Source organism: Lepus europaeus, chromosome 3 (assembly GCF_033115175.1).
Source record: "Lepus europaeus isolate LE1 chromosome 3, mLepTim1.pri, whole genome shotgun sequence".
NCBI classification, from domain to species: Eukaryota; Metazoa; Chordata; class Mammalia; order Lagomorpha; family Leporidae; genus Lepus; species Lepus europaeus.
In genome coordinates, this window is record NC_084829.1 from 132,886,157 (window position 1) to 132,913,130 (window position 26,974).

At 39.6% G+C, this 26,974-nt stretch overlaps 1 protein-coding gene across 2 annotated transcripts; it reads right to left on the reverse strand.

Moving 5' to 3' along the window:
- VNN1 (vanin 1) lies at positions 1-25,768 on the reverse strand. 2 transcript variants are annotated; one of them, XM_062186774.1, is made up of 7 exons: positions 25,450-25,768; positions 23,550-23,680; positions 12,951-13,143; positions 11,694-11,985; positions 10,242-10,600; positions 4,699-4,869; positions 1-3,724 (listed from the first exon to the last, which is right to left on the reverse strand). In XM_062186774.1, the coding sequence occupies exons 1-7, from the start codon at positions 25,660-25,662 to the stop codon at positions 3,542-3,544; spliced, it is 1,542 nt and encodes a 513-aa protein (XP_062042758.1). In that variant the 5' UTR covers positions 25,663-25,768; the 3' UTR covers positions 1-3,541. The 2 variants fall into 2 exon arrangements, with proteins under 2 accessions (XP_062042758.1, XP_062042759.1); XM_062186775.1 differs by having other exon boundaries at positions 23,582-23,680; positions 25,450-25,539.
- Positions 25,769-26,974: the final 1,206 nt, after the last annotated feature.

Consider the following 26,974-nt stretch of genomic DNA (forward strand, 5'->3'; position numbering starts at 1 on the left):
GAATGTTAAAATATTTAATTTAATTACAAAAGTCAATACAAAAAAGTTTTTGATATAGTACTTTTCAGACACAAATATTGGAATTGTATTTTTGAGATACATGAATGGGTCTTCAAAAAATTTATGAAAGTATTATGCAAAAGCTATGCATAGATTATGAAATTCTTGCACCAATGTAAACTTATCTTTTCATCCCATTTTTCCACAAATGTTTGAAATACTCGTATTACATGTAGTGAAAAGGAAAAACAATTCACATTATAAAGCAAATAAATACATGAGTAAATACAAATTCTTCTGTTCACCATTAGAGCCAGCGCCCAAGATGGTCCCAGTAATTCCCATCCCTGATTTCTCAACTTTGTGTGATTCTCTCTGATTTTGCACCACGTTGAGCCTGTGTGACCAACAGCAAGTGGTGGAAGTGACGTCACTCCTTAGGATTAGGATCTAAAAGATGGCAGCTTCTGTTCTAGGTTATTTCTCTCTCTCTTTCTCAATGCCATTACTCTGGAAGAAGCCAGATACCACTTTGTGAAAACTTTATAGCATCCTTTAGAAAGCCCCACATGGTGAGGAGAGAAGCCATCAGCCAACTTCCAGCAAGGAAAAGTGTCCTATCAACAGCTATGTGCATGTGCTCAGAAGCAGATCCCCAGCTGCATCAGAGCCTTGAGGTAACTGCAACCCTGGTGACTGCTTAACTACAGCCTGAAGAGTGACCCTGAACCATAGTGATCCAACTGAGCCACCCTGAGATCCTGACTCTCAGAAACTCTAATAAATTTTTGTTGTGTTAAGACATTAGTTTTGGTATTATTTGTCATACCACATGGATAATTAATACCATTGTCAGTGCTGAACAGAAGAGAAGCATACAGCCTTTTTTCCATCTTCAATATTTCTACTTTAAATTAAAATTATATCACAATATTGAGGCCTGCCTCTGGGATTCCTGTCCCTAAATACATGATGAGAGTTCTTATTTTCAGTTAGATCTTTTTAAAAAAAATTGCTTGATTTCACAAAAGCATAAGATGGTATTTAAATATTTTCCAGGAAAAGTGGCTGTCACAAAAAATGTTTCTTTCAAGATGATGTATTGCTGATGTGGGTCACTGTTTCTGGTAACCTTCTGTCCTTTGTAGAAGGCCATGTTTGGTACAGTATGAGGCTAATGTTAATGATGACTGATAATTCATCAATTGAGAATTATTTTGATTTGGCCTAGGATTTACAATGTCTATATCCATAAAGTGCCTGGGTTCGATTCTTAACTCTGGTTCCTGACTACAGATTCCTATTGCTAATGCATAGGCTGAGAGACAATAGTGATTTTTTTCTTCAAGATTTATTTTTATTTATTTGAAAGACAGAGTTACAGAGACAGGTAGAGACACAGAGAGAGGGAGAGGTCATCCATCCACTGGTTCACTCCCCAAATGGCTGCAGCAGCCGGAGCTGCACCGATCTGAAGCCAGCAGTGAGGAGCTTCTTCTGGGTCACCCACATGGGTGCAGGGGCCCAAGGGCTTGGGCCATCTTCTGCTGCTTTCCTAGGCCATAGCAGAGAGCTGGATTGGAAGAGGAGCAGCTGGGACTAGAACTGGCACCCGTATGGGATACCAACACTTCAGGCCAGAACTTTAAACTGCTGCACCACAGCGCTGGCCCCAGTGAAGATGTCTTGTGTAATTGGGTTCCTGCCACCAACATAGTAGACCTGATTGAGTTTCTGGCTCCCAGCTTCAGCCCAGTGGCCACTGTTGGGCATTTGAAGAGTGAACTAACAATGAAAGCTCTTTGTCTCTTCTCAAAAAAAAGCTACGTTCTCTGTTTCACTAAATCATCAAATGTCAACTAATTTCACTATTTCTGAAAATAATATTTAATGTCAGATAAACATATAACTTTATAAATATATCTTTGTGATATCCTAATTATAGAGGATATTGTAGTATGGTGGTTTCATTATCAAGCTATCGGCAATCCTTCTGTAAGGATGTTTGTTAGAGTCTTGGGAACCCAGACCAGTTGGATATTCTTAGTAAATGACCCATTTTGATTCAAGCTTCCGGTTATGCTGGAAAATGGTGCTGGGAACAGGGAAGAGAGAATTGGAATTTGTATGAGTATCCTCCAGTCTGAGTGTCTTAAACACGGAAATTTTATTATCTAATGATCCTCGAGGCTAGAAGTCCAAGGTCAAGTTGTCAGCATGGTTGGTTTCTTCTGAGGACCCCTCTATAGGACTTGAGGATGGTTTTCTTCCTCTGTGACTGCATATGCTCTCCTCTCTGAGCGAGTCTATTTCCTATATCCTAATCTCTTCTTATAATAACAACTGGATTAGAGTACACCTCATTTCAATTTAATTACCTCTGGAGGTGGTGACTTTAAAATGTAAATTTTGGGGGACACTATTCAGCTCACAGAAGAATTGAAATGTATTATTTAGGTAAGTAACTAAGCACAGCAAACAAATAAAACTCTTTAGAAAATTTAAGCATAATGGAATAAGAGATATGTGTTTTAATAAAAGTGGTAAAGATTACAGACTTGGGAGGCTGACACTGTGTAGCAAGTAAAGACGCCACCTAAAGTGCCAGCATCCCATATGGGTGCCGGTTCGAGTCTTGGCTGCTCCACTTCTTATCTAGCTCTCTGCTATGGCCTAGGAAAGCAGTAGAAGATGGCCCAAGCCCTTGGGCCCCTGCCCCCTGGGTGGGAGACCCAGAAGAAGCTCAGATCCAGAAGAAGCTCCTGGCTCCTGGCTTCAGATCGGCACAGCTCCAGTCATTGTGGTAATTTGGGGAGTGAACCAGCACATGGAAGACCTCTCTCGCTCTTGGCCTCTCCTTCTTTCTCTGTGTAACTCTTTCAAATAAATAAATAAATCTTTAGAAAAAAAGATTTCAGACTTAAGTGTATTTTAGAAGAGATTTGATGTAATTTTTATTTCTTCTGCAGAAAGCATTTGTGAGTCCAATTTGATATAAACAGCCCAATTTCAGGAAAGAACAAAGCTCAAATAGTTTTTTAAATTAATACATATATTGATATGTGTTCTTCTAAACAAAGACAAGTGTATATTTGTAATTTAAAAATACCACAGGGCCGGCGCTGTGGCTCACTTGGCTAATCCTCTGCCTGCAGCACTGGCACTCGGGTTCTAGTCCTGGTTGGGGCGCCGGTTCTGCCCCGGTTGCTCCTCTTCCGGTCCAGCTCTCTGCTGTGGCCCAGGAAGGCAGTGGAGGATGGCCCAAGTCCTTGGGCCCTGCACCCGCATGGGAGACCAGGAGAAGCACCTGGCTCCTGGCTTCGGATCGGCACAGCGTGCCAGCCGTAGCGGCCATTTGGGGGTGAACCAACGGAAAAGGAAGACCTTTCTCTCTGTCTCTCTCTCTCACTGCCTAACTCTGCCTGTCAAAAAAAAAAAAAAAATACCACAGGCCACTATTTGCAAAATCCAAGACAATCCTTTTCTCATCCACCATATTTTTAAATTATCCCAAATAAAAGAGAGGAAATATATAATTATCCTACCAAAATAAAAAGCACACAATATTTATTACAACTGTTAAAATGATTCCCAGGGCTTGTGCTGTGAGGTCTGAGGAAGCATCTGATGCCTGATCCTTCTCATACAACCTTCCAAACAGAGTTACTGTTAAGACAGGTGCAGATGTTGGCTTCAGGCTCATCAGGCGTCCATCACTAGACACCTAGTTAGAACACAGAAAAGTAGACAGGTTTTACCTTTAAAACACATAATGTCATCATACTTTTGAATTCCAGCAGCACTGGATTAACAAACAATAAAAATACTGTTCAAATTCTATTCCATCAAAGATATTTGAGAAATTGGAGCTGCGGAACTGATACTGATTGATTTATTGCTGAAGTGCCTATAATCCATATCATATGCTTTATTTACTCAAGAAAGCATTCCATGAGTTAATAAACATAAAACAATGGAATTGATAGTATATAAAGGAGAAATCTAGTCCTCTCAGGCAGTATAAAGATGCCCTTAAATAATCAGACATTATTGAATAAGGGGAGGTTGAACTTCGTATCTACCACCCCCACCACACACCCACGACAATCTCCCAACAGTCCCATGGTTCTCCCTCACCCAGCAGTTCTTCAAACCAGGAAAGGGCGTATAGTAGACCCTGGAGGGAAAGTTAAGGAGAGAATGTTGCTGGGCAGACATATAGGCTCCAAGGAATTGTTTTGGGGCTTTAAAGTTTTTGCTTCCTTGCCAAAATCAAACCCTATTGCGCTCTCTGTCCTTCAGCTTTCTGCTGTGGTCACACTGAGCTTTGACCCACACAATAAGAGTGATTTCTTCCAACTTCCCTATTCCCCAGTGATCCTATGGGACTTCTGGTGGGACTAGTCCTGAAACTATTCTTGTTAAATCTTCTTCCTACTTAACAGATCTTAAGTACTCCAGCCTCCTTGCATATGAGGCTCATTTCTTAATTCTTAATTAGCTTAAGTAATTTCTTAATCACATTTATTATTATACTAAGAAATTTAGTTTGCTCAATATCCTCACACACCTAAGGATAATCTTACCCTTTCCAAATGGATATTTTTATTGATATTTGTAAGCACATGAATAGGTTTTGATATTAAAAAATTTCCTCTTATGTGAAATTAATTGTTAGTATCTGGCAAAGATTCTTACCTGAAATTCTTCAGGGGCAAGCTTAGTGTCACTCAGCAATACCTCAGGGAAGACATACTGGGTTCCAAAAGTACCACTGAGGGAGAACATCTCAAACCTAGTAGAAGCTGTTTCAACTGAGTGCCCACAAGTGTTTAAGTCAGTCGTTCTACACTTCAGAAGAGTACAGATCTAAGGATATAATGCAAGAAAAGTCACAATTAGTATGTTCATTAGCTTGATTTGATCATTCTCAGTATACAATGTATACATATAACAAAGCATCATGTTGATACCATAAATATACACTTTTTAAATTTTAATTAACCTTAATGAAACTGGGAAATAATATAAAATAAGGTTAATTAAATTAAATAGAAGCTGCTTTTAAAAACAATAAAGTCACAAGAAAGTCAATTGAATACCACTCTCCTGAACTTTAAAAACTCCCATACTCCATTTGGCAAAATATTGTATTTCCTCATAAAATTCATACAGTTAATTGCTGAATAACAAATGCAACTAGTTATTGAAATAAAGAATTTCAGACTCCAGTGTTTCTGCAATTCGTGTCAAACAGATTAACCACATAAAGAGATCATGAGACACTTGACCTGTAGCCATGAAAAACCATATAGTCCTGGTTCTTACATTAGAATGTTTTAACTATCAAAAGTGTTCATTTAAAAGAAAGTTTAATTTAGACACTAGTGAAATCTGTATTGTTGCTTATCTCATAAAATAGAAGAACTTCAGGGTAGTAATGAACATTAGAGTTGACCCAGAGATAATCCTGGTGATCTGATAAAGTCACATCTTTCATATTTGTGTAAGGACTGAACCAGTTCTCCATTAAGTTTTTCTTCCACTATAGTATGGAACTGCTTGAACTTTACATGTAAGTATGAGTCATCTAACTATGCAGATTGAAAGTTCCCAAAAGGAAGACCCATGTTCATTTAGCTTCATGTGTACACACAATCCAAGCCACCCTCATCCTTGCCTGATTAAAGCATGAACCTTTAATTTGTCTCCATGCTTCAACTTTTGCTGGTGAAAAGCCAGCACATTGGAGTATGTGTATTTAAGGTAAAGGTAGAATGAATATGTTTGTATTTTGTTCCCTTGAAATCCTGCAGAAACGAATACAAATTTTTAAAGATCCCATAAGCAGAAGAGAGCAGGAAGACAGACAACAGCCCAATTGTAGAGACTCAGGAGTTGACACAGTATGTGGTAATTGATTTAGTAGACCTATTACCTAAATTGGCAGTGGAACAAGCCATATCCAAGCCTATATACACTGCAGAATACTCAAAACATTCCATCACTACCTTAGAGCTGGGAGTAAAGCTGCAGTGGTTAAAGTTGGGAAAATCGGTTCAAAATTGTGAAGGATGCCTTAAATATGTAGTCTCTAATACAAACTGGCCACTGCCCCCTTTCCTATTCTAGTAAGAGACTGGGTATGGACCGAGATTTTAAAGACTTAGGTAAAGAGGATTACATGAATGAATTGTATTGAATGCTGAAAACAACTCCTGCCATCAGCTCCCCTATACCATGAAAGGCCATTTTCTCTAGTTCATTCCTAAATACCTTCAGCAAGGGATTTATCTTTCAGGAATTGTTTGACCAAATAAAATAAAGGACAGGAGTCCCAGTTAAATTTGAAGTTCAGATAAATAACAATGACTTTTTAACATGAAGTATCCCAAATATTGAAGGAAATATACACTAAATTTTTTGTTGTTTATCTGAGCCTCAAATTTATCTGGGGATTCTGTATTTTTCTTCTTTAAATTAGGCAGTTCTCTTCAAGAAGGAAATTAAATAGGGTCAGCATTGTGTTGTAGCAGGTAAAGCCACCACCTGCGACACCAGCATCTCACACTGGCACTGGTTATTGCCCTGCCTCTGCTCCACTTCCAATCTAACTCCCTGCAAATGGACCTGGGAAAGTACTAGAGGATGGTCCCAGTGCTTAGGCCCCTGCCCCCAAGTGGAAGACCTAGAATCTCTTCACTCCTGGCTTCAGCCTATCCCGGTGCTGGCTTTTGCAACCATCTGGGCAGTGAACCCATGGATGAAAGTTTCTCTCTCTCTCTCTCTCTCTCCCTCTCCCTCTCCCTCTCCCTCTCCCTCTCCCTCTCCCTCTCCCTCTCCCACTGTAATGCTTTCAAAAAAATGTAAATCTTGGAGGAAGGAAGGAAGGAAGGAAGGAAGGAAGGAAGGAAGGAAGGAAGGAAGGAAAGAAGGAAGGAATTTAGAAGAATCTTGAAACCTGACCATCCCAAGAGCAGATCTCTGAAGACAGTTACTTTGGAGGTCTCCCGAATAACAGGTCTATCCAGATAACCTTACTAAAACTTCAAATTGGCAAGTGTCATCCACATGCTCAAAACTTTCAATCAGTTTCTGCTACAATCTCCAGGTTACAAAAATGGTAGGAAAACTTGTAGCACCAAACAATTGGCAAAACAACCAGATAACTGCAACTTGAGGAAACTAACTATTCAGGCAGAAGCATCAAGAAGTCTTTTCTTGGGGCAGGTGCTGTGGCTTAGTGGGTAAAGCCACTGCCCACAACATTGGCAGGTTCCAATACCAGCAGCTCTACTTCCAATCCAGCTCCTTGCTAATGTGCCTGAGAAACCAGTGTAACATGGACCACATGCTTGGGCCCCTGCACCCATGTGGGAGATCTGGAAAAAGCCCCTGACACTTGGCTTAAGTCTGGCCCATCCCCAGCTGTTGTGGCCATCTAGGGAGTGAACCAACGGATGAGATCTCTCTCTCTCTTTCTCTCTCTCTCTCTCTCTCTCTCTCTCTCTCTCTCTCTCTCTCTTTCTGTAACTCTTTCAAATAAATAAATAAATCTTTAAAAAATAATTTTATTTAATAACTTCAGAGAGATAGGAGAAAACACTGCATTCATGAAATCAACAACAAAAATGTTTTTTTTTAAAAATAAAAAACTCAAATAAAAAAGAGCTGTTGAAAATTAAAAACATATTCACAAAAATAAAAGATTCAATGCAAGATTTGGAAGATGAAGTAAGGTGTATTTCTCAGAAAGTAAAGCCCTAAGTGGGGAGCATTCGGCTCAGCAGTTAAGAAGCCATTTGGAACACCCACATGCTTTATCTAAGTGCCTGGTTTGACACCTGCTCTATTTCCCATCTGGCTTTCTTCTGACACACATCCTAGAAGGCAGCAGGTAATGGCCCAAGTACTTGAGTTCCTGCCACCAGTGTGGGAGACTCAAACTGAGTTCTGGGCTCCTGGCTTCAGAATGGCCCTACTCTGGCTGATGTGGTCATTTGGGAAATGAACTGAGAGATAGAAGATCTCTCTCTCTCTCTCTCTCTCTCTCTCTCTCTCTCTCCCCCATCTCTTTAAAATAAATAGATAGATAAATAAATAAATCTTTTTTATAAAAAAAAATAATTTTATAACTCATTTCACATTAAAACCTAACTTAAACTAACACAATTCATAACATATCTATGTGAACTGCTTATGGTATATATTCCCATGTTTTCCAATAGGTGTACAGTATTAACATGTTTGATACTGGGTGTTACTGCAGACTCTGATAGTAATATTAGGTAATATGCATTATTGTCTTTGTAAAACTGGAATCCAACTGTCACCCAATAGGCTCCTCTTCTTTTATCTTCATGTGCCAGAGAGATCTCATCCACTTAAGCTACTCTTGCCAGAAAGCGGACATATTCTAGACTCCTCCTTCCACTTTCCTTTTCCATAACATGAATCTTGAATTTAGTTTCCTAAATATTTCTTGGCTCTGTGCTCTACCATTATCCCTACGTACATAATTTTTGTCTAGATCCTAATAGGACTATTACAATAAACAGTCATTTTTAACTTAATTACATAACCTACAGTGTAACCAAAATGATCTATTTGAAGAAGATCTGACCATATCATTTCCTTGCTGAAAACTTTCCAACAGCTGACCATCACTGAACAAGAAAGTCTCAATCTTAAGCATGTCCAGTAAGATCCTACAGAATGTTGTGCTGCTTCTAGCCTTATCCTTGCACCTCATGTTATACCTTAATATCGAACTTGTTCTTCCCTGTGTACTCTGCTCTTCCACACCCACGCCCTTGCTCATGCTCTCCACTCTACCTGGTATTCCTTCCACGTTTTTTCACCTGGAGAATAGCATCAGCTCAAACATTGTGTCTCTAGAAACTTCCCTGGATCCTAAAATTAGGCTAAATCCAGCACCTTTGTACTCCTATAGCAAAACATGTATTCTACGTTCTATCACATGCCAACCTATACTGAAGCTATCTGTTCAAATGTCTTTCACTTTTACTAAACAATAGAAGAGGGTCTTATTTATTTACCATCATATAATTATCACTGGAATATACACCCAGCATATTTCAAGAACTCAACAATTGTTTATTAAAATGAAAAACCATTAGTACAGCATTTATCAAAAGCAAACAAAAGGTTACACAGTGGGTATTGTCCCTGCACTCAGGGAGTTCCCAGTCTCAAAATTATATATATGATTAATATTATATGATGTATCTTTGATAAAGTAAGCATTGAGTGTTATGGGGACACATAAAAGAGATACTTAATGAAGCTGAAGAAGTAGAAGGAGTTCTGTGGGAAATGTCTGGGAAGCTCTTCTGGTGAACGGTTGCACAGTGTTATGAAAGGTGAGTGGATGGAGGTCACCATAGAAAAAGGAAACAGCCTATGCAAACTTCCAGAACTTCTGCAGATGTTAGTGAATTGCAGGAGGAAAGTGTCTCAGTATAGCAAAAACTTAGGACACAAGCAAACAGAAGTGAGAAAAGAAGACAGAGAGTAGGGGAGGAGCAGTCTTTTATACTCCAGAATTTGATTTGTTAGTAGTTAGTGAGGAATTTTAAGCAATATTGATTTAATCAGAAATGGCTTTTTGTGTGTTTTTTTTAATTATAGAGGAGGGAATGGACTAGATGGAGTTGTGACTGTCAAAAGGAAAGCCTATCAGGAGAATATTACAATAAATAGAGTGAGATAGAATGAGTGCCAGACCAAGGTAGAGAACAGTAGAATGAGAGGTACATGGGGCCACTTGTTCTTAAGAGATCCATCTCAGCATGCTGTAGTAACTCCCTTTTTATGTTAATAACTATGAGATGTCTAATCTTTGTAGCCATAACCCATTTTACTGGACAATCCCAAAGGTCAATGCCATCAGTCTGCAATACATGCTTAGTGTCAAGCTCTGTATAACGTGAGACAGATATTAATGAAAACAGAGGGAAAATAACTCAATTTATAATTTGAACAATTTTAAATACAGGTATTGCAAACAAAATTAAAGCTAGACTGATATCTAAGATTACAAAATTTACCAAATAAAAATACAGTCTACCAGCCATATTTATATTCCAAATAAACAATAACTTTTTAAGTATACATATATTTCCCCAGAGTGGGACATACTTGTACTTAAAAATCATTTATTGTTTATCTGAAGTCAAACTTGATCATATTTAAACTGAAAACTGACACCAACACATTACCTGTAGATAATAGCGCCCTTCAACAGTGTGCAGTCCATCAAATGCCCCTAGGGCATAAACTTCATCTGATCTCTTCTCAGACATCTTGTAGCTTAGGTGACAGCAGAGATCTTTCTGACAAACTGTGTAATTTCCTGTGGCTTCTGTGAGCCCCACGAAAGTGAATTCATCAAAAAAGACAGTGCCCTTAAATTCCTGGTTTCCCTTTGAAAGTGGTTCTATGCTGCTGGCATGAGAAGCCCAATTCACTACTGCGTGGTGTGGGTGGGAATCCAGTTGTGCAAGGAGGAGTTTTCCCTCCTCTGTCTTCATGTCATAATGAAATGCTCTGGGAGAATCAGGTGCATATATGCCACTTCCTGGAAATGCCATCAGAAAAAGGAAATAGGAAGGTGAAAAGGGACTCCTATCTTGTTATTTTAAATCCATACTAGCATTTAATTCCCTTTAAGCTGTATATTTAATTTAGTAAAATTTGTGTATAAGGACAGAGAGGTGAGGGGAAACCCAATAAAATATGACATCAAGGAAGCCAAGAAAGGAAACAGTGTTGTGGCACAGTGGTTTGGGCCACCACCTCACCACCTATGACACCAGCATCAAATATGGATTCTGTTCAAGTCTGAGCTGCTGCTCAGACTTGCATCAGCTCCCTGCTGATGCTTGGGAAAGCAGTGGAAGATGGCTCCTGCTTCCTGTGTGGGAGTCCCAGATGAAGCTTCTGGCTCCTGGCTTCATACTGGCCCAGCCCTGGCCATTGCAGCCATCTGGGGACTGAACCAGCAATGGAAGATCTCCCCCCCACCTCTTCCTCTCTCTGTAAGTCTGCTTTTCAAATAAATAGATAAATCTTTAAAAGGGGAAAAGAAGAAGCCAAGACAGGGGTCCCGTTTTGTGCTACAGTGGGTTAAGGCACTGTCTGCAACACTGGCATCCTGATTGCTCCTCTGATCCAGCTCCAAGCTAATGCATATGAGAAAGGAGAGGAAGATGGCTCAAGATTTGGGCCCCTGCCATCAATGTGGGAGACCAAGATGAAGTTTCAGCCTCCTGGCTTCAATCTGACCCAGCCTTGGGCATTGTGGCCATTTGGAGAGTGAAACAGCTGATAGAAGATCTATGTCTCCTTGTGTTGCCCCTTCTCTCTCTGTAACCCTGCCCTGTAAATAAGTAAATAAATCTTAACAAAAAGAACTCAAAGAAGAAAATTTCACTATATGAATTGGTAAATTTGGGAGGAGGGTAAGACAGAGTAAACGTTCAATTTGAATAAATCAATCTGAAAAACTGTTTGGATTGAAATTGATTCCATAGCACATCACCAGATAGATATACAGTAAATAAGAGTTGTAAAATGTTCTGTTACAGATTACATGTTAATTAGTAACAATTTTTTTGTTTTCATTTGTTCTGACTACATCAAACTCATAAATCTTAAAGATCATACCTTACCTGTCATTTTCTTTGAAGGACAATGTGTATTGGCTGCAAGAAAATTGACTCCCATGCCCATAGCCCAAGCTGAATGGAATTCAATAGCTGATAAATGTGGTAAAACATTCATCCACGCTGTTGGGAAGAGTATGGTGTCCACATGAAGATCTTTCACCAGGGTAACAGCAGGATCATGGAAGAGTATATCAAAGCATGTGAAAATGCCAAACTTTCCAAAAGTGGTGTCAAAGGTCACAACCTCAGGCTCCTTTGGGACATTGAACTGTTCTTCACCCATAAAAAGGTTTTGCTGCAATGTACAGAACATGAAGAAAAAAGAAGGTCTTTTAGCAAGCCTGGACATCACTATGTCTGAACAGTGCAAGCTCTCATCTGTTTGACAGTTCCAATTGCATCTTGATCCCTGTTTCACAGGGATAGAGCAGTGCATTAGGGAATTGGAGGCTACGCCAACTGAAAGGAACTTTTGGTTGAATTTCCATATTTTTACAAGACATATGAGTGAAATAGACAACTATTTGCCAATAACACGTTTAACTGCTGTCTGTGGGTAAAGAACTTTGTTTTCTCCTTTCTTCTCATGACCAATTCTATTAGTAAGGAGAATTTCACTTTAGTCCTTTACCCATTATCAAGTCATGTCTTTAAAAGAACAAAGTTGGGGTAGGCATTTGCCTTAGTGGTAAAGATGCCTGCATCCCATGCCAGAGTACCTAGGTCCCATACTCTGGCTCCAGACTCCAGCTTCCTGCTACTACAGACCTCAAGAGTTAGCAGAAATGGGTCAAGTAGATGGATTCCTGCCACCTATGTGGGAAACCTGGATTTTGGCTTCTAACTTGGCCCAACACTGACCATTTCAGACTTTGGGGAAGTAAACTATCAGATAGGAAGATGGGAGCTTGCTCTCTCTCTTTCCCTCTCTCTCTCTCTCTCAAATAATTAAACTTAATTTTGTTTTTTAAAAGATAAATGATAGATTCCACTAGATGACATTAAATTTCAATGCAGGTAGTTCCTGTTGATTCTCATATACTCTAAGCAACACACTCCTATGTCTAAACACAGAAGGAAGTCCTTGAAAATCTTTGTAGATATTTTTCACACCTAATCATTGCTTTCTGTGCTTTGTATCTGCTCTGATTCTAAAGTACGCTTATTAGTAGTAACAATAATAATATTTTCCCACTTGCCCACTTTATTTCATAAGCATTCGGTAGCTTAACTTGCAATTAACTTGCAAGTTAATTTTACCTTGTGGTAGCGCGCTACTAGTTTTCCCTGAGAATCAAACACCACATCTGTGTTATATTGGTACCAGCCATCAGGAGGACACTGAGGATCACTGGCATTGCAGAGCTTCTTGTCTCCAATATTTGCCACGACATAGATAGAGTTGTCCTTGGCCAGGCAGCTGAGTCTTTCTTGTACTGGAGTTTGGCCAAATCTGGTTCATATTCATTTAAAAATGAAACAAAAAATTTAACTCAAGCTTAACTTTTAACAAAATTCAGGATCATCACTTGAATATATTATTTGATATATACAAAAATAAATTCTAAATAACAGAAGGTAGTAGAGAAGGATAAGGACAGGAAGAGAATTGAGAAGAAGTCCATGTTTTTTGGTTGTCAGAAACTACTTTCAGGTAATATTCCAGGCCATATATTTTTATAGTCTCTATCATAATTTATAAGCATATAGTATATGCTTATATGTATATATACATATTTATCTTGGTCTATAGCATCCTATAAGTATTATGGTCCCATATATCCTAGTCACTGGACCCATGACTGACAGAAAAGAAGCATTAAAAAGTAAATCTAGTGAGTGGGCCAAAATTTGGAATTAGGGTAATCCTGAGAAGATGGCCAAATATAAAGCACCAAGAATCTGTTTCCCCACCTGGGTAACAATTGCATGGGCAGAATCTGTCTGAAGTAACTTAGAAAATTGGAGTCAATTCAAAAGCTTTCAATTTCTAAGGGAAGTCTTGGGAGGTAAATTGTGGTTAATTTGAGTTCATTTCAGCTCCTAGCTCCAAATTATCTACCAATCCCACAGCCCTGCTGCAGGCCACCACAGATATGGAAGCAGGGGAGACAGCAAGCACCCTGCCATCTGAGTAGCAGGGCTCTGTTTACAGATCACTGGTTGCTGCTTCTGAGCACGGCCATGCAGACACAGAATTAGGCAACCCTTATTGCATATGCACCTTCATACACCCATTGTCACAAGTCCTGCCTCTCTGACCATGAATTCCAGGTGATTGAAAGAGCCAGTGTATTTTTTTCCTTTTTCCTTTCTGTGAGACAGTCATTTAAAGACAAAAACATATAGAAGCAATTAGATATCCAGGGGAATTTAGAAAGTCACCACATATGTTCAGGAAAGGGTAAAGACTCAGAAAAGACCTGAGAAGACTTTAAGTTTACACCTCAAGCTGATACCAATATAGAAACAGCCTAAAATAATCAAAAAAGGAAGAACAAACACAATAAATCCCAATGAAGGGAGAGAATCCAGTTATTGAAGTTAATGCATTATAAGATTCAAATGCACAGTTATCAACAACAATGAAAAAAATCATTAAGACACACAAAGAAAATATAGCCCATTCAAAAAGAAAGAAACAGAAGCCATCCCAGACAAAATCCACATGGCAGATATACTAGACAGAGACTTTAAAACAACTGTCTTAAAGATACTCAAAGAAATAATGGAAGATGTGGAGAAAGCTTTTTTAAAAAATGTATGAGGGCATTAGTGTTTAGCACAATGGTTAAGATGCCAACTGGAAAAACTATATCCCATATCCCATATCTGAGATCTGGTTCTGGTTCTGTTTCCCCGTCGCAGCTTCCTGCTAATGGACACCTGAAGGTAGCAGGTGATTACTTAAGTACTTGCGTCCTTGATACCCATGTGGGAGATCCAGACTGAGTGCCAGTTCTTAGCTTTAGCTTGGCCCATTTCCAACTATTGTGATTTGCAGGCATTTGAAGAATTAACCAGCAGATGAACAATATCTATCTATCTATCTATCTATCTATCTATCTATCTATCTCTGTCTATGTGTCTGACTCTCTTTCAAATAAAGATAAATTAATTTAAAAAGCAATTTATCAACAGAGAACTATCAATAAAGACAAAAATGAAAATAAATTCTGTAGCTCAAAATTCTAATAGTTGAAATAAAAGTTCATGAGAGAGATTCAAAGACAGATTGAGCAGCAGAATAAAGAATCAATGAACTCAATAACAAAATGAAATATGATTCAAAAATGAGCAAAAACTTGAATACATATTTCTCCAAAGAATGTACACAAATAAGTAACAAGCACATGAAACTATGCTCAGCAGACTAATTATTAGAGAAATGCAATCAAAACCATGAGATACCACTTTACACCCATTAGGATGGCTACTATTTTTTATTAAACTTTTATTTAATGAATATAAATTTCCAAAGTACAGCTTATGTGTTACAATGGCTTCCCCCCCCATAACTTCCCTCCCACCCACAACCCTCCACTTTCCCGCTCCCTCTCCCCTTCCATTCACATCAAGATTCATTTTCTATTCTCTTTATATACAGAAGATCAGTTTAGTATATATTAGGTAACGATTTCAACAGTTTGCCCCCATATAGCAACACAAAGTGAAAAAAAATACTGTTGGAGTACTAGTTATAGCATTAAATAAGAGTGTACAGCACATTAAAGACAGAGATCCTACATAATATTTTTTTTTAAAATTAATTAATTTTCTATACCATTTCCAATTAACACCAGGGTTTTTTTTTTCATTTCCAATTATCTTTATATACAGAAGATCGATTCAGTATATAATTAGTAAAGATCTCATCAGTTTGTACCCACGCAGAAACACAAAGTGTAAAAATACTGTTTCAGTACTAGTTATAGCATCACTTCACATTGGACAACACATTAAGGATAGATCCCACATGGGATGTAAGTACACAGTGACTCCTGTTGCTGACTTAACAATTTGACACTCCTGTTCATGGCATCAGTAATCTCCCTAGGCTCTAGTCATGAGTTGCCAGGGCTATGGAAGCCTTTAGAGTTTGCTGACTTTGATCTTATCCCAATAGGGTCATAGTCAAAGTGGAAGTTCTCTCCTCCCTTCAGAGAAAGGTACCTCCTTCTTTGATGGCCCCGTTCTTTCCACTGGGATCTCACTCACAGAGATCTTTCATTTAGGTCTTCTTCTTCTTTTTTTTTTTTTTCTTTTCCATAGTATCTTGGCTTTCCATGCCAACAATACTCTCATGGGCTCTTCAGCCAGATCCGAATGCCTTAAGGGCTGATTCTGAGGCCAGAGAGTTGTTTAGGACGTCTGCCATCCTATGAGTCTGCTGTGTATCCCACTTCCCATGTTGGATCTTTCTCTCCCTTTTTCATTCTATCAGTTAGTATTAGCAGACACTTGTCTTGTTTGTGTGATCCCTATGATTCTTTGACCTATCAGAGCCATCGATTGTGAACTGAAATTGATCACTTGGACTAGTGAGATGGCATTGGTACATGCCACCTTGATGGGATTGTATTGGAATCCCCTGGCACATTTCTAACTCCATCATTTGGGGCAAGTCTGATTGTGCATGTCCCAAATTGTACATCTCCTCCCTCTCTTTTTCCACTCTTAAATTTAACAGGGATCATTTTTCAGTTAAAATTTAAACACCTAAGAATAATTGTGTGTTAATTACAGAGTTCAACCACTAGTACTAGAACAACAACAACAACAACAAATACTAAAAAGGATAAAGTATTACATGGTACATCTAGAGTCAGGACAAGAGCTGATCAGATCATTGTTTCTTATAGTGTCCATTTTACTTCAACAGGTTTCCCCTTTGGTGCTCAGTTGTCGCCGATCAGGGAAAACAAATGATATTTGTCTCTTTGGGACTGGCTTAATTCACTCAGCATGATGCTTTCCAGATTCCTCCATCTTGTTGCAAATGACTGGGTTTCATTGCTCCTTACTGCTGTATAGTATTCTATGGAGTACATGTCCCATAATTTCTTTATCCAATCTACTGTTGATGGGCATTTGGGTTGGTTCCAGGTCTTAGCTATTGTGAATTGAGCTGCAATAAACATTAATGTGCAGATGGCTTTTTTATTAGCCAAATTAAGTTCCTTTGGGTAAATTCCAAGGAGTGGGATGGCTGGGTTGTATGGTAGGGTTATGTTCAGGTTTCTGAGGAATCTCCAGACAGACTTCCATAGTGGCTTAACCAGTTTGCATTCCCACCAACCGTGGGTTAGTGTCCCTTTTTCCCCACATCCTCTCCAGCATCTATTGTTGGTAGATTTCTGAATGTGAGCCATTCTCACCGGGGTGAGGTGAAACTTCATTGTGGTTTTGATTTGCATTTCTCTGATTGCTAGTGATCTTGAACATTTTTTCATGTGTCTGTTGGCCATTTGGATTTCTTCTTTCGAAAAATGTCTATTGAGGTCCTTGGCCCATCTCTTAAGTGGGTTGTTTGTTTTGTTGTTGTGGATTTTCTTGATTTCTTTGTAGATTCTGGTTATCAACCCTTTATCTGTTGTATAGTTTGCAAATATTTTTTCCCATTCTGTTGGTGGCCTCTTCACTTTGCTGACTATTTCTTTTGAAGTACAAAAACTTCTCAATTTGATTCAATCCCAAATGTTAATTTTGGTTTTGACTGCCTGTGCTCCTGGGGTCTTTTCCAAGAAGTCTTTGCCTGTACCTATATCTTGCAGGGTTTCTCCAATGCTCTCTAACAATTTGATGGTTTCAGGTCGTAGATTTAAGTCTTTAATCCATGTTGAGTGAATTTTTGTGTAAGGTGAAAGGTATGGGTCTTGCTTCAAGCTTCTGCACGTGGAAATCCAATTTTCCCAGCACCATTTATTGAATAGGCTGTCCTTATTCCAGGGATTAGTTTTGGGTCTTTGATCAAATATAAGTTGGCTGTTGATGTTTGGATTGATTTCTGGTGTTTCTATTCTGTTCCATTGGTCTATCCACCTGTTTCTGTACCAGTACCATGCTACTAAGAGACTACTGGAACTCATCGAAGAGTTTGGCAAAGTAGCAGGATATAAAATCAATGCACAAAAATCAACGGCCTTTGTATACACAGGGAATGCCACGGCTAAGGAAGAACTTCTAAGATCAATCCCATTCACAATAGCTACAAAAACAATCAAATACCTTGGAATAAACTTAACCAAAGACGTTAAAGATCTCTACGATGAAAACTACAAAACCTCACAGAAAGAAATAGAAGAGGATACCAAAAAATGGAGAAATCTTCCATGCTCATGGATTGGAAGAATCAATATCATCAAAATGTCTATTCTCCCAAAAGCAATTTATACATTCAATGCAATACCAATCAAGATACCGAAGACCTTCTTCTCAGATCTGGAAAAAAATGATGCTGAAATTCATATGGAGACACATAAGACCTCGAATAGCCAAAGCAATCTTGTACAACAAAAACAAAGCCGGAGGCATCACAATACCAGATTTCAGGACATACTACAGGGCAGTTATTATCAAAACAGCATGGTACTGGTAGGATGGCTACTCTTAAAAACAAAACAGGGGCCGGCGCCCTGGCTCACTTGGCTAATCCTCCGCCTGCGGTGCCGGCATCCCATATGGGCGCTGGGTTCTAGTCCCGGTTGCCCCTCTTCCAGTCAAGCTCTCTGCTGTGGCCCGAGAGGGCAGTGGAGGATGGCCCAAGTGCTTGGGCCCCTGCACCCACATGGGAGACCAGGAGGAAGCACCTGGCTCCTGGCTTCGGATCGGCGCAGCGGCCATTTGGGGGGTGAACCAATGGAAGGAAGACCTTTCTCTCTCTCTCTCTCTTTCTCTATCTCTCACTCACTTTCTATAACTCTACCTGTCAAATAAATTTAAAAAAAGAAAAAAAATAAGAAAATAACATGAATTTACCAGGATGCAGACATATTGAAATCCTTGTGCACTGTTGTTGGGAAATAAAATGGTACAGCCACTGTGCAAAACAGTTTGATTGCGTTTTAAAATTTAAAAATGGAACTGCCATATGATCCAGCAATTCCTTTCTGGGTATATACACAAAAAGATTGAAAGCAGGGTGTCAAAGTGCTATCTCTATGCCCATGTTCATAGCTGCACTACTCAAAAGAGCTAAAAAGTAGAAACAACCCAAATGATCATCTGTGAATGAGTGGATACCAAGTGTGTGGTATATACACACATGAAACATTATTCAGCATTTAGAAAGAAGGAGATACTCACATATACTATAATATGAACAAAACTTGAGGACATTATTCTAGGAGAAATTAATCATTAAAAACACAAATACTGTTTGGTACTTATATGAAGTACATAGAGCAAATTTATAAAGACAGAAAGTAGAATATGGTTTCCAGGGACTAGGATGGGGAGGGCATGGGGGAGTATTATTTAGATTTGGAGTTTGAGTTTTGTAAAATGGAAGTTTCTGGAGATGGAAGGTGGTTGCAAAACAATATGATGTGCTAAATACCACTAAACTATACCCTTAGAAATGGTTATGATACTAAATTCTATGTTGTATGTGCTTTCCCACAATTAAAAGATTTGGAGAAGAAAAGCTTGGAGGTAAGATGGAAGCCAATGAAACCTTATGAAATCTTCCTGCTACCTAACTGCCTCTGTCTCCTATTCTTCTCCCCCAACACTCACTTCATTTCAACCACACCAATTTTGTTGTTCCTCACAATCTAGACACATACTCTGTTCACAGAATCTTGGAGGCTAGAATTTCCTTGGCCTGGAATACTTAATACTGATATGACCTACTCTCCCTTCCTTCAATTCTTTGCTTAAGCATCACTCTAAAGCACTCTGATGATGTAGTAAAAATTTCAACCCCATGCTTGCCACTGTATTAACCCTTCCTGTGGTATTTTCTCCATGACCTACAATTTACCTCCATCTCATATCATAGATAGGTAGCTAGATGATAGTTACCCGGATAAAGATAGATAGCTGGGTAATTATCTTTTTTCCAGTTATCTACTATCTCTCCACAATAACATATAAACTCAAGAAGGACAGAGTTTTTTTAGTGTTTTGTTCATTCAGTTGCTGAGAACAGTACATGGACGTATTAGATACTCCCCCCAAACTTTTGAATAAAGGATTGAAGGAAAAAATGAAATAAAGAAATGAAGAAAACTATCATTAGTTCATGGAAAATGTGAAGAGGCAACAAGGATCCTTGAGATGAACAAATGGAGCCTCCTAATGGGGATATTGAGGTTTTTGGATATTTGGCACTAGGAAAGGCTGTTCTAAAACAAATCACTTATAATGGAACTGGTTTTTTTGTTTGTTTGTTTGTTTTTTTGACAGGCAGAGTGGACAGTGAGAGAGAGAGAGACAGAGAGAAAGGTCTTCCTTTTCCACTGGTTCACCCTCCAATGGCTGCCGTGGCCAGTGCACTGCAGCCGGCGCACCGCGCTGATCCGAAGGCAGGAGCCAGGTGCTTATCCTAGTCTCCCATGGGATGCAGGGCCCAAGCACTTGGGCCATCCTCCTCTGCACTCCCGGGCCACAGCAGAGAGCTGGCCTGGAAGAGGGGCAACCGGGACAGAATCCGGTGCCCCAACCGGGACTAGAACCTGGTGTGCTGGCGCTGCAAGGCGGAGGATTAGCCTATTGAGCCACGGTGCCAGCCCTAACTTATAATGGAACTGATAATAGAATTCTAGTCTTTTAGACGTGGTAGAGTCATCTTGGGAGAGAGTAAAATAAGAGATAATTAAGACACAATTAAATTTGAAATAAATGAATTATTAAGGTAAACAACATTGAACATTTTCTTTCTTTTTTTAAATATTTATTTAATGAATATAAATTTCCAGTGTACAGCTTATGGACTACAATGGCTTCCCCCCCCATAACTTCCCTCCCACCCGCAACCCTCCCTTTTCCCGCTCCCTCTCCCCTTCCATTCACATCAAGATTCATTTTCAATTCTCTTTATATACAGAAGATCAGTTTAGCATATATTAAGTAAAGGTTTCAACAGTTTGCACCCACATAGAAACACAAAGTGAAAAATACTGTTGGAGTACTAGTTATAGCATTAAATCACAATGTACAGCACATTAGGACAGAGATCCTACATGAGGAGTAAGTATACAGTGACTCCTGTTGTTGACTTAACAAATTGACACTCTTGTTTATGGCATCAGTAATCCCCCTAGGCTCTTATCACGAGTAGCCAAGGCTATGGAAGCCTTTTGAGTTCACCAACTCTGATCATATTTAGACAAGGTCATAGTCAAAGTGGAAGTTCTCTCCTCCCTTCAGAGAAAAGTACCTCCTTCTTTGATGACCTGTTCTTTCCACTGGGATCTCACTCACAGAGATTTTTCATTTAGGTCATTTTTTTTTTTTTTTTGCCAGAGTGTCTTGGCTTTCCATGCCTAAAATGCTCTCATGGGCTTTTCAGCCGGATCCGCATGCCTTAAGGGCTGATTCTGAGGCCAGAGTGCTGTTTAGGACATCTGCCATTCTATGAGTCTGCTGTGTATCTCGCTTCCCCTGTTGGATCATTCTCTCCCTTTTTTATTCTATCCGTTAGTATTTGCAGCCACTAGTCTTGTTTATGTGATCCCTTTGGCTCTTAGTCCTATCATTACGATCAATTGTGAACAGAAATTGATAATTTGGACTAGTGAGATGGCATTGGTACATGCCACTTTGATGGGATTGAATTGGAATTCCCTGGTATGTTTCTAACTCTACCGTTTGGGGCAAGTCAGCTTGAGCATGTCCCAAATTGCACATCTCTTCCCTCTCTTATTCCCAACGATCACTTTTCAGTTAAGTTTCAACACTTAATAATAACTGTGTATTGATTACAGTATTCAACCAAAAGTATTAAGTAGAACAAATAAAAAATACTAAGAGGGATACCGTATTAAGTTGTTCATCAACAGTCAGGACAAGGGCTGATCAAGTCATTGTTTCTCATAGTGTCCATTTCACTTTAACAAGTTTCCTTTTTGGTGCTCGGTTAGTTGTCACTGATCAGGGAGAACATATGATATTTGTCCCTTTGGGACTGGCTTATTTCACTCAGCATAATGTTTTCCAAATTCCTAACAGGGGTCATTTTTCAGTTAAAGTTTAAACACCTAAGAATATTTGTGTGTTAATTACAGAGTTCAACCACTAGCACTAGAACAACAACAACAAAAAATACTAAAATGGATAAAGTATTACATTGTACATCAACAGTCAGGACAAGAGCTGATCAAGTCACTGTTTCTCATAGTGTCCATTTCACTTCAACGGGTTTCCCCTTTTCAAAATCAAGGTGTTTCTATTAGTAGCTACAACAGTTAGTATGTGTGGTTTAGAGAGCAATTTCAAAACAGGAACTGTCAATATAGTCTTAGCCATAGTGAAACAAAGAAGTGTGTTAGGGCCAGCTTTGTGGCATAGCAGGTTAAGCTACAGCCAATGTCCCATATGAGAGCCAGTTTGAGTCCTATGTGCTCCATTTCCAATCCAACTCCCTGCTAATGGACCTGAGAAAACAGCAGAGTATGACCCAAGTGCTTGGGTTCCTGCAGTCATGTGGGAGACGCAGAAGAAGCCATGGCATCTGGCTTCAACCTGGCCTAGTTCCAGCTGTTGCAGTCATTTGGGGAGTGACCCAGCAGATGGAAGATTCTCTCTCACTATCTCTCTCTTTCTCTCTGTAATTCTGAGTTTCAAATAAATCTTAAAAAGAAAGAAAGAGGAAAGAAAGGAAGAAAAAGAAAGAGAGAAAAAGAAAGAGAGAGAGAGAGGGAAAGAAAGAAATGGTGTTAACTGCTTCACTTAAATGTATAAAATATTGGTTTGCTTACATCAGAATGGCTAGTGCTACTTTCATCACATTGCATATTTCTTCATTCTAGATCTGATTTGCACCACTCACTTCCCCGTCATATTACCTCCTAACAATCAATTTAATTTTTTAAAGATTTTTAAATTTTATTTTAAATACAGAGTTTCAGAGAGAAGGAGGAGGAAAGGGAGGAAAGGGGAAGAGGAGAAGGAAAAGAAGACCTTCAGTCTGCTAGTTCAGTCTCCAAGTAGCTGCAACAAGCTGGGGCTATGCCAGGCTGATGCCAGCAGTCTGGAACTTCATCCTGGTCTCCCATGTGAGTGCAGGTGCTCAAGTACTTGGGCCATCTTCTGCAGTCTTTCCAGGCGCATTGTCAGGGAGCTGGATCAGAAGTGGAGCAGCCAGGACACGAACTGGTTCCAATATGGGATGACAGCATTGCAGGTGTTGGCTTAACCTGCTACATCACAATGCTGCCCCAATCAACTTAATCTTTAAGGAGTTTAATATGTTAACCTCATCTCCTATGTTATCAATGAGAAAGGAAAATTATTAGCCCTAAACTGATGTGTGTCTCTATTTCACCCTTTATTGACACAGTTTTCAAATTACAGTCCCACACCGGGAAATGTTTTTCTGCTGACTGGCAAGGAGTCAGAGATGAAGGTCCTGTTTTTCTGTAACTACTCCTATGACCCTAAGCCAAGTTATACCTCTCCTCTTTCCAGCTCTTTCTCTCAATAGAAAGGTATCTACAAAGTTCCTTTTGAGCACTGATTTCTGTGATTTCATGATTCACATTCACTTTCCTAAGAAATACATTCACAGAGAAGGAAAAGAAACTATCCTGAAACTTAGAGTTGATAGTGGATCTAAGCAACAACCATTAAGAAAATGTTCCCAAGTAATACAAGTTGATGTTTGTGATTGAATTTTTCACCATCTTATTTCCTTACCTGTTAGGATTATTACAAGGAATCCAGTTTACCTGAGGGTCTGGGATATCCTCCAAGTATGGGTAGAGAGATGCCCTGTTGAAATTCCAGCCATAAATACCATCTTCTGGGGTCACAATAATATGTGCACCCTGTTAAAAAAAGTAGCTTAATTAAATACTTTTCTTTTCCTTCCTTCCTTCCTTCCTTCCTTCCTTCCTTCCTTCCTTCCTTCCTTCCTTCCTTCTTTCCTCCCTTCCTTCCTTCATTCCTCCCTTCATTCCTTCCTTCCTTTCTTTTTTCTTTTTTCTTTTTGACAGGCAGAGTTAGACAGTGAGAGAGAGAGACAGAGAGAAAGGTCTTCTTTCTGTTGGTTCACCCCCCAAATGGCTGCCACAGCCAGCGCACCGCGCTGATCCAAAGCCAGGAGCCAGGTGCCTCCTCCTGGTCTCCCATGCGGGTGCAGGGCCCAAGCACTTGGGCCATCCTCCACTGCCCTCCCAGGTCACCGGGCCACAGCAGAGAGCTGGACTAGAAGAGGAGCAACCAGGACAGAACCAGCGCCCCAACCGGGACTAGAACCCCGGGGTACCGGCGCCACAGGCAGAGGATTAGCCTAGTGAGACATGGCACCTGACAAATACTTTTAAAATAGGCAAACAGTCAAGAGAGGGTCTGAAAGATGCACAGAGTGAATGAGTGGCTAAAAACTACTGGGGTTTTGTTCTAACCTTCCAATCTTAGTCTTTTCTTATATTTATAATTTATTTTCTTTTCCCAAGAACTTTAGCTTTCCAATTCTTCATCACTGTTCCTGTGTGACTTTTTCATTTTTTGACAGACATTAAAAGTTTTCCAAGCCACTCATGATCTGTCTCCCATTGCAGCCGTTAAATATAAACCTAGTTCATTCCATTTCAAACCCCTCCCTAAACTTTGGCCAGCTTCTGTGTCTGATTTTGCCAGGGTCAGAGCTGACTGATGATTCAACTTCTCTGTTTACTTCCTCTTCTGCTCCAACTGCCCCCTACAACAAGACCTGCAAGCATGAATCCTGTTCCTCAGAAGGAAAGGAGTTGCACACTGGTTACACGCACAGCACTTGGCTTACAGGTGCTTCCTGCACTAACCTGGGCAACTTTGGGATGGAAAGGCACCTTGAAAGTTGCTGTGGCCTTTGGGAAGTACTTGGATTAAGAGTGTAAAAGAATATCAGAACCTTGGGAAGCTTTTTATATTTTAGTATAAATGAAAATATGTTGATTGATGGATATTAAATATGTATGTATTGGTGATTTCTATATATTTCATGTATCTCAGGTCTGCAACTGATCTATGATATCTTAGGTTAACCACATTTGTAAATTATATTCTTACACTGTATGATTTGCTTTAAACTCAATACTTCATTCAATTCAAGGATTACTATGCACTAATAGATATACTCTTATCCTGAATGAACTATGCTGTATATAATACATATTAGTAAGTAAGTAGCTATGTAATTTGAATGGTTTTAGGGTTAAAAACTTAGTTTTAAAAACTGCAAACTCTTAAGAGCACAAGACTACAGCAAAGCCACTAATACTCTAAGAATAACACCACTTCGCTGACCCATTTTGTCTTCCGTCTCCCTCTGGAGTGGCAAACAGGAACAAAGATTCTGAATTTACAACAAGTTCCTTAAAAGTCTGCTACTTCTTAAAGATTATCAACATTTTCTCAACTTTGATCTCACTATTAGGAAAGGGTAATAATGTCCTTCCTCTGAAACTTTTGAGAGGAAAGTATGGTTCTAAGTTATAAAACAAAAATTCTTAGCTATCTTGATACATGCATCAATCCAAAGTATCATTGACTCACAATGAGCCTGTCTCCTGTCACCCTTTGGCACAGAAGGGAGCACATGAGAAAATGGTACCTGCTTGGCTGCTGACGTGATTGCTGCTTCCAGAAGATCCAGATTCCGATTCATTAATGCCAGTGCCTCTTCAGGAGACACGGGTGTTCCTGTGGTATTAGGCAATATCACCGCATGCTCATAAACAGCTGCAATGAAAGTATCCAGGGAGCTGGCCCTTAAGATACAGAGAACCAAAACTGCCACGTAAGTCGGCAACTGAGAGGCAATCATGCTGAAGTCCAGCAACTGCTGACAAGCAGAGCCAGTCCTGATATTTATAGAGAGAGAACACAACAAATCACGTGGTTCCCAGAACTTAGTACCTTACAAATAAGTTGCAAAAGCAACTTGGTGACTTCATACGCTTCTTAAACAAAGGACCCTCCAGTGTTAACAGGGAGGATGTGTGACACTGAACTCAAGAAATGCCTTTCTATTTGGTTTCTTGGGCTGTCTGGCACAGCGCCGCAAACTGGTGGTGTAAACAACAGAAATGTGTTGTCACGGTTCTAAAAGTTAGAAGTCTCAGGGGAGGGGAGCAGCAGAGTTGGTTCCAGAAAACTGTGAGGGCTGGCATGTTCCCAGCTTCTCCCCTTGGCTTGTAGATAGCTATCTTCTCCGTGTGTGTGTCTTCAGATGGCATTCTCCCCATATGCATGTCTGTGTCCAAATTTCTCCCTTTTATAAGATCTCTAGTCATTGGATTTAGTGCCCACCATACTCTAGTATGACCTCTCCTTAACTGATTAGATCTGAAATGACATCACACAATCGTATTTCCAAATAAGGTCACTTTCTGAGTTTCTAGCAGTTGGGATTTCAATATACAAATTGTTGGAATTTGTGTCTTAGAACGTCAATACATAGCAGTGTATGCGATTTGAAGAATATATAGCTTTTGATTTTTTGAATTGTTATCGCTATCTTCATGCAAATACTTGAGCTCCAAGTTTTCATTGTTAGTTTCCTCAAAATGAGGAAACCAAGACCAGGAGGAATACAAAAGGGTTATTCATTCTGAATTGCTACATAACAAAGTATTTCTCAAAAGTTAATGGCTTCAAAACGCAAACCTGCATTGGAACTCCCATTTTCTATGAGTCAGGAATCCAGGAGCTGCTGAGATGGGTGCCTCTGGCTTGGGGTCTTTTTCACTAGGCTAAAATCAAGCTGCTGTCCAGGCCACTGTTATCTAAAGGTTTGAGTTGTTTCTGTGTAGGCTGTGTCCCGAGGGAGATCTCATACTCATCTGGATTTCCTCAGAGCCATGGAGCAAGAGAACCAACCCGAGACGGAAGCCAGAGTTTACATAATCTGACTGGGGAAGTGACACCTCATCACTTTGGCTGGAATCTGTACAACCCCCTCCAATATCTGCAGGAGATTTGTACTAAATCCCACGCCATGTCTGCAGATGTGCAGATGCTCAAGTCCCTTATTAAAAAAAATAGCATATATTTACCTGTAACCTATGCACATCTCCCAGTATAATTTAGATCTACTCTAGCTCACTTATAATACCTAGTTGTTACACTGTACTGTT

Coding starts and splice junctions, on each gene's coding strand:
- VNN1 (XM_062186774.1), bottom strand. CDS start 25,662: ATGATTGCCTCTCAGTTGCCGACTTACGTGGCAGTTTTGGTTCTCTGT. Junction 11,986..12,950: donor TAGTAGCGCGCTACCACAAG/GTAAAATTAACT, acceptor TGTACATTGCAG/CAAAACCTTTTTATGGGTGA. Junction 10,601..11,693: donor TCCTTCAAAGAAAATGACAG/GTAAGGTATGAT, acceptor TGGCATTTCCAG/GAAGTGGCATATATGCACCT.